This window comes from Bos grunniens, chromosome 14 (genome assembly GCF_055505025.1).
Source record: "Bos grunniens cultivar Pamir isolate PY7600 chromosome 14, Bosgru_T2T1.0, whole genome shotgun sequence".
Lineage (NCBI taxonomy): Eukaryota > Metazoa > Chordata > Mammalia > Artiodactyla > Bovidae > Bos > Bos grunniens.
Window position 1 is genome coordinate 4,795,208 of NC_141178.1, and position 8,702 is coordinate 4,803,909.

The window sequence follows — 8,702 nt, forward strand, 5'->3', positions numbered from 1 at the left end:
ATGGCATTTGGTCCCATCGCTTCATGGGAAATAGATGGGGAAACAGTGGAAATAGTGTCAGACTTTATTTTTGGGGGCTCCAAAATCACTGCAGATGGTGACTGCAGCCATGAAATTAAAAGACACTTACTCCTTGGAAGAAAAGTTATGACCAACCTAGATAGCATATTTAAAAGCAGAGACATTACGTTGCCAACAAAGGTCCTTCTAGTCAAGGCTGTGGTTTTTCCAGTGGTCATATGTGGATGTGAAAGTTGGACTGTGAAGAAGGCTGAGCACCCAAGAATTGATGCTTTTGAACTGTGGTGTTGGAGAAGACTCTTGAGAGTGCCTTGGACTGCAAGGAGATCCAACCAGTCCATTCTGAAGGAGATCAGCCCTGGGATTTCTTTGGAAGGAATGATGCTAATGCTGAAACTCCAGTACTTTGGCCACCTCATGCGAAGAGTTGACTCATTGGAAAAGACTCTGATGCTGGGAGGGATTGAGGGCAGGAGGAAAAGGGTGACAGAGGATGAGATGGCTGAATGGCATCACTGACTCGATGGACGTGAGTCTGGGTGAACTCCGGGAGTTGGTGATGGACAGGGAGGCCTGGCATGCTGCGATTCATGGGGTCGCAAAGAGTCGGACATGACTGAGTGACTGAACTGAACTGAATAATATATTAAGACTGCTCTCCCCTAAGTACTTAAGTATGAGAGTTGTGGGGAGAAAATAAATTATGGAAATGTTGGTCAAGACTACCTGATACCATTGCTTAGAATTTTTAGATGTATAACACACTGAGGAATTAAACCACATTTTCTAAGATACTGATGAATTCATTCCTAAATAAGCCTCATTCAGTATTTGTTTGTTTGCCTCCATCATCTTCCCAAAAGGGAAAAAAAGGCAAGGTGGGACAGGGGAAACAGGATGAAAACAGGAACTGCTAATTTCATTTTTTTCTTACTGGTAGAGACAGTTATCATTAGTTGATGTTACAGGGTTCCAGCATCCAGGCATGCACCTGTAAAGCAGATATGTTCATTGGCATAAATAAGTCAGATGAGGCCTAATACCTGCAAACATTTAACAGATCACTGCAGATGGTAATTGCAGCCATGAAATTAAAAGACGCTTACTCCTTGGAAAGAAAGTTATGACCAACCTAGATAGCATATTCAAAAGCAGAGACAGTACTTTGCCAACAAAGGTCCATCTAGTCAAGGCTATGGTTTTTCCAGTGGTCATGTATGGATGTGAGAGTTGGACTGTGAAGAAGGCTGAGCACCGAAGAATTGATGTTTTTGAACTATGGTGTTGGAGAAGACTCTTGAGAGTCCCTTGGACTGCAAGGAGATCCAACCAGTCCATTCTGAAGGAGATCAGCCCTGGGATTTCTTTGGAAGGAATGCTGCTAAAGCTGAAACTCCAGTACTTTGGCCACGTCATGCGAAGAGTTGACTCATTGGAAAAGACTCTGATGCTGGGAGGGATTGGGGGCAGGAGGAGAAGGGGACGACAGAGGATGAGATGGCTGGATGGCATCACTGACTCGATGGACGTGAGTCTGAGTGAACTCCGGGAGTTGGTGATGGACAGGGAGACCTGGCGTGCTGCAATTCATGGGTCGCAAAGAGTCGGACACGACTGAGTGACTCAACTGAACTGAACTGATCAAGGTAGTTTTGATCTTTCATTAATCCTCTGATATGTAGTATGCAAATAGAGGATACAGTTGGCCTCACAGGACAGAAGATGAAAGGAAGTTTGGGGGAATGTAGAACCTATTTTCATGTGACATTCAATAGTGATGAAATCATACTTTAAAGTATTTGTTCACTCTAATGCAGAAGACACTTGTTTAGCAGAGTAGAAATAGTACTTTGTGTCATACATGCATCGTGAATATCAATCTTTGCTATATTCCATGTTAAATAAAATTGTCATTGTACTGTTTTTCTTCCCGTGTACTCCTTTTGTGTGGTTGGTAGTAACCTAATGAAATAAAAAGTGTACATAGTGTATCATTCTTAGTGGCATCGAAAACACAGTAATGGTGCTATTCCTTATTGATTGTGATTTTTTAAATGTTCTGTAGAAATCTTTTCTAAAACATTCCCTGAACATTCAATTTATTTTTTAATCTGTAGTTTTTATAATAATTTTAAACCATATTTAATTTGGAAATAAGACATTTAAGATTAAGAAAAATAATTGTTTTTTTAATAATGATTTATTTTCTGTAAAAATGAAGTGTTTACAGGAAAGAGAGGAACAAATCAAAATATTACATGAAAAAATCACTGAAATACAAAAATGTACTCAGGAACAACTTGAAGAAAAATCTTCACAACTGGATGAAATAGTTGAGAAACTAGAAAGACACAATGAAAGAAAAGAGAAACTAAAACAGCAGCTGAAAGTGAAGGAATTAGAACTTGATGAAATCAGAAAAGCTTACAGGTATTATACAGTATTTCCTATTGAGAAATAACATGTGGCTTAATAATTTCATGTAACCGGTTTTTTTTTTAATTATTTCTTTTCATATTAGTACACTTAATCAGAAGTGGCATGATAAAGGAGAACTTCTATGTCATCTTGAAATGCAAGTAAAAGAAGTGAAAGAAAACTTTGAAAACAAAGAAAGAAAACTTAAAGCGGAAAGAGACAAAAGTATCGAACTACAAAAGTAAGCATTAAGTCCTGAAGTATGTGGGATATCTTTTTTTTTTTTTTGCACATTAAAATGATGTATATCAAACCAAATTTATACAGAAGGTATTCCAATATCAAATGGCAAATTTCAACAATGCAACAACCACAATTACCTTTGCACCAACCTATTAGATGTTGTTCTAAGTACTGGTGATCCCTGGTCTTATAAAGTTTATTTGCTTTTTTTTTTTTTCCTAGGCTTTTTATTTTTTTATTTTTTTTTAATTTAATTTTATTTTTAAACTTTACAATATTAGTTTTGCCAAATATCGAAATGAATCCGCCACAGGTATACCTGTGTTCCCCATCCTGAACCCTCCTCCCTCCTCCCTCCCCATACCTTCCCTCTGGGTCATCCCAGTGCACCAGCCCCAAGCATCCAGTATCCTGTGGGATATCTTTAAAGAAAACCGAGTACTCTTGCCTGGAAAATCCCATGGGCGGAGGAGCCTGGTAGGCTGCAGTCCATGGGGTCGCTAAGAGTCAGACACGACTGAGCGACTTCACTTTCACTTTTCAGTTTCATGCATTGGAGGAGGAAATGGCAACCCACTCCAGTGTTCTTGCCTGGAGAATCCCAGGGACGGGGGAGCCTGGTGGGCTTCCGTCTATGGGGTCGAACAGAGTCGGACACGACTGAAGTGACTTAGCAGTAGCAGTAGCAGGCATGAGGAAGGTAAAAACATTTTGGACATGGTTATTTGCCAAGCACTTAATTTCCATTCCATCTATAAAATGATTATAATAGTTCCTCCCTTAATATTTGATGGAAGTTTAAACTTTGTGTATGTGTGTATTTATGTATGTATATGATTTGTATGGGCTGTTTAGCATTTAAATAGTGCTCGATGCATAGTAATTGCTGTATATTTAGTTTTTATTACTAGAATTACTGTTTTCAAATTCTGTTTGAATGGAAACAACTAATATTTTTGGCTGTTGTATGTGGCATTGTGTGTGGAGTTTTGGCTTCCCTGGTGGTTCAGCACTAAAGAATCCGCCTGCCAGTGCAGGAGACCAGGGTTCAATCCCTGGGTTGGGAAGATCCCCTGGAGAAGGAAATAACAACCCACTCCTGTAGTCTTGCCTGGGGAATCGCATGGACAGAGGAGCCTGGCAGTCCATGGGGTTGCAAAGAGTTGGACACAACTTAGCGACTAAACAACAACATGTGAAGTTTAGCGGGAAAAAATCACTGACTGCCAGGGACAGAGAGCTTCTGAAGAATCTAAAACAGATGTCGGTAGCAGTTAGCCTGCACCAACGAGGATGAGAGCTGATTGTAAATAAGGGGAAGAAATCTGTACGCATATGCCATTGTTATATGGATTTTATAAAATACTCTAGAGGAAATGAGGGTTTTACCTTATAAACTATATGACTAGACTTGTTAAAATAATTTAAAGTTAACTGACCTAAAAAACAGGTAGCATGGTTTAGTGACCAGTTCTCATGTCAAAATATAGAATGGTGTAGATAATGTGGCATGTAGGTAGCCCCAAAATTTCATATAGAGGTAGGTTCCCCATTATATCAAATCTAATAGAACCTCGAAATTTGATTTTTCATATTTTAACTCAATGTAAATGAAAAGGTGAAAGGTCTTATTATACACCCCAGAAGTTTTAATTGATAATACAGTCCATTGTCTGCTAATGGACCCTGTTATACTTTGCTTTACAACCAAACATTAATGCAACGAAACATTGACTTAGAGCCTGTTTTCTTTCCTGCTGGTCATAGCTTTGCAGTATGAAGTCCTTTTGATCCTAAAAGACACAATCATTTCATATAACTAGAAGTTCCTAAACTAAAACCATAAAGCCTGACAATTTTTAGAATCTCTTATATTGTTTATTGTGTTTTTAAGAGCAAAACAATAAAAAGGCCTGATTTTTACCTTAATGTTCTTATGACTGAGATTGGTATGTATGATTTTTAATTTAATAGAACTTTAATAAAATAAATCATTGATCATAAGAAAGATTTTATTTGCAAAGGTTTTTATAACATATAAGTTGATTATTTTCTTATATCTTACTTTGAACCCAGCAGTAATTTTGTGAGATTAGCCAAACAGGCAGGATTATTGTGTTATAGTTGACAGACTTTAAATCCAGAGGTTGTGAACTTGCCCTTGGTCACATAGCTACCAAATGTTGCAACTGGAATAAAAGAAAGACTTTTGATTGATGATCCTAATGCTGAAAGTTTAGTCTCCCTCACCTGTGCCCAAGGAAGTGTCAGAGACAAGAGTTTTGGGTGATGTAGAAAAGGATCACTTTGTTGCTTTGCCAGACAAAAGGGGACGCAATAGGCTTGTGCCTCAAACCCTGTGTCCCAACATGGGAGGATTTGGCAAGTTTATAGCAGTGGTTCAGGGGTGGAGTTGCTGTTAAAGAGTAGGGTATGTGCAGGGCCTGTACTCTTTGGATCGGGCCTAAGGTGGTCTTCTCCCTAATCTCTGCATCCCTTCCCTTCCCTGATAAGTGACTGTTCACATGTACCCGTTGAAACTCAGGGAAAGTCTTGGAGGCTGGAATCTATTCCCTGCAAACAAGAAACAGGGGACACAGAAGGGTTTCCGTGCCCAGGAGCACAGTTTCGGTCCTAATGTTCAATCCACTGTTGCAGTGGTCTGTGCCAAAACCAGGAAGCTTGTTCATTATGAGCTTAACGTTTTTAATAAAAGTATTCATATTTAATATTAAGAAATGGGTATTTTGCTTATAAGAAACATTTAGCGCTGAAATTTTGTAAATACTGTTTATAATATGTTTATTAACATAGGGTTTTATCTGATAAGCATAAACACAGGAAAATCAGACATACATGCTTATAAACTTGAACCTGCCTATAGTATAGACATTGTAAATTATTATCATACTGCTAATACATGGAGGGAAAAGAAATTGACAGCATCTGTGAAGATGCTTATAAAACATATCCTTAGACTCACAAGTGAGAACCAGTGTATCCTAACTTTCAGAGGATAATGTAACAAACTTCCACTTATGTTACCCTACTCTAAACTGTTACTAACAGATTCTGTTGGATGATGAACTAATAACTTCAGTTACCCAAGATAGTCTTTTGTTATTCAATGGAGTTATGCTCCCATTAAGACATGAATATGAGTGCTTCCATGTTAAAAAAAAAATCCTAATTTTTATACATCCAGGTAGATATGTGGTTTTGTTTTGTTTTTAAGGGATGCAATGGAAAAGCTTCAAAGTATGGATGATGCCTTTAAGAAACAAGTTGATGCAATTGTTGAAGCTCATCAAAATGAAATAATACAACTGGCAAATGAAAAACAGAAATGTATTGATTCTGCAAATTTAAAGGTACTGTAAGTAAAATTCACTTTGATAATCAGTATTAAATTGTTATAGCTAAGTAAATTGTTATCTTCAACAGTGATAAGGAGAAAAGGCAGCATGATTTAACGACCAAATAGATACGAAGAATGTTACTAATACACTCATGAAGCCAGACCAACATGTTGGTAATACTTAGATTAGTTGTAGAATAGAATTTTAATGAAACCAAGATTATAAATTTGATCCTGAAATGTACCTGCTCCATGAGCTCTGGATAAAAATTTATATATCCTTCACCAATTTGAGCTGGAAGCCCTTTTGGTTACACATAGGCAAGGTGAGAATGTGAATGTATTAAGTACAATCCATTACTGCCTTGGACAAGTTCTCAAGGATTGTTTTATTATGAATTAGGGTTCAAACTGTCAAGTTTCTCATTGACAAAGGAATGGGTATAGGATGATACTGAATGACAGGGAAACATCAGAATTAACTTATGAAGCTTTAATAATACTTTGTATGAGCTTTCCCCTCATACTTTCATCCACTAAGACTAGGTTCAAACCTGGATATTTTTAAAACTCAACAGGTGATTCTCATGTGACTCCACTGTTAAGATCCACTAAATGAGACAGTTATGAACTTTCATTTTTCCCAGATTTTGAAGTGTTAATAAGAAACACATATCTTTAAGACTGGAAATTCAGAAATCAGCAACTAGAAAAGGAAAAGAGTTAATAGAAAAGGAAAGGTATACTAAATATTTTATAATCAAGGTTGTGTAGTTAAATGACATTAAAGGAGCCTGTATAACCAGAAAGAGGGAATTAGGTCTTTGAAAATAATCACAGTTAATAAAGAAATACAGTTGGTTCAAAATTTAGTTATTTCAGTGCAGTGGCTTTTTCATATATTTAAAATCTACTGAGTGTTGAACAAGAGTACACTAGGTATTATTAAATAAGGTATGATATTAGGCCTTTAACTCAAAGCAAAATACTGTGTTTGATTTTGGACATCTTGCCATTATGATGTAATATCATAGGGAGGTGTTTGTTAGGGAATTAGAAAAATGGCACCAAAGTTTAAATGTGGTAAGACTGAAAAAAGGCATTACATACAGTTGATCATTTAAGTTAGGAGAAATGTTAGTTTTTAAAAGGAAAAAAATTAGGAAGTCTATATTAGAGATTAGGAAGAGGGAAGTAGACAGATAGGGATGACTATATTGGTAGTACCCTCAGGAATGTTGTATAATAGGAGAGAGAGTTTCAAGCAGAAATTAATAGTATCAAATACACTGAATCCTAGGAGAATAAATATGAGTTAACAGTAAATCATAAAATTATCTCTCAAAAAGATAATAATGTGTAACCACCACCAGCAGTTTTAGAAATGCAGTGTTTAAAGAGTTTCTTTGGGAAGGGAGGTGATTGCAGTTTTGAAAGTTTGTAAGGATAAGTCAAGAGTCATGATTTGACATTCATAAGCAGCATAGGACTGCTTAGGAATGAGAAAGCAATTGAGTCAGAAGATTAAGTCAGAAGACTGAGTTTCATCCAGATATGCTACTGAGAAGTACCACTACCTCTTCTGAACTATAAAATAGAGTTAAATTATCATGTGTTCATTACAAGAGCCTATGAGAAATAAATGGATAGTATACATGTGAATATTTTATATATAGTATGACATTGTCTTCCATATTAGTATTTGAATAGGTTAACATTTTATTAACCTCTTGCTTTAAATGAACATCAACATCACAAATTATAAAATATATACAAATCTTTTACTTTCTGCATTTTTAAAAATGCATTTTCACTGAGAAATTTAAATGTTATAAAATGTACATATTGATTTAGGTTCATCGAGTTGAAGAAGAAATGCGTGGACTTCTGGAAGAAACATGCAAGAACAAAAAAGCAATGGAAACAAAAATTAAGCAACTTGCTTTTGCTCTAAGTCAAATTCAGCAAGAAATTTGATGGTTCTGAGAACAAATTTAATTGAAATGGATCGGCAGGCCTATTGTAAAAATGATTAAATATTGTAATAGTAGTAACTGCTGTGACTTTGAAATGTCTCTTTCTACACATTTCATTCTGATTATATTTTAAAAGACTTTTGATCAAGTATTAATTGTATATGTAGGTTTTTTTATAATAAATTGTTGACAATTATGTGTATTAGAAAAACCTATCAAAATAACTAGACTTAAAACACTTTTTCTTGTTTCTGTGCTATACATTGTGTGGTCATTACACATTTGCCTATAAGTATGTTAATGGAAATTTAGTATTTTGACTACATGAGGGAAAGTATTTTAATACTGTTAACCTTACTGTGTTGATGAACTAATTATATTTATTGGTTGTCCTTCAGTTGAGGTAGCTCCATTCTTTTAAAATGCTCATAAGTGTAGCCAAAAAATATTTTAAATCTGTATAAGAGATGTGGTATTTTTAAGAATGCATATATATGTCTCCACATCACTCATAATGACTCCTTTTTAGTTAGTTTATGAGAATTCTTACTTTACAATTTAAAACACTTTTATTCCATTTCATATCAGTTCATTTATTCCTATTTCAGTTTTGTCATCTCTTATGTTCCTGTGTATGCAGAACAAAGATCTGAATACTATTCTCCTTACTATTTCTGAAAGAAAGA

At 35.7% G+C, this 8,702-nt stretch overlaps 1 protein-coding gene across 15 annotated transcripts in view; it reads left to right on the forward strand.

Annotated features, from left to right (window-relative positions):
• LRRCC1 (leucine rich repeat and coiled-coil centrosomal protein 1) overlaps positions 1-8,212 on the forward strand; it is a 43,650-nt gene extending 35,438 nt beyond the window's left edge. For all 15 annotated transcript variants that reach the window (XR_015140444.1, XR_015140445.1, XR_015140441.1 and 12 more), the window contains 4 exons: positions 2,243-2,451; positions 2,543-2,680; positions 5,918-6,053; positions 7,895-8,212. Coding sequence is in view for 8 of the 15 variants with exons in the window: in XM_086335802.1 (XP_086191928.1) it covers positions 2,243-2,451; positions 2,543-2,680; positions 5,918-6,053; positions 7,895-8,017 (606 nt within the window). In the remaining 7 variants the exon portion in view is untranslated. The remainder of the gene's footprint in view (positions 1-2,242; positions 2,452-2,542; positions 2,681-5,917; positions 6,054-7,894) is intronic.
• Positions 8,213-8,702: the final 490 nt, after the last annotated feature.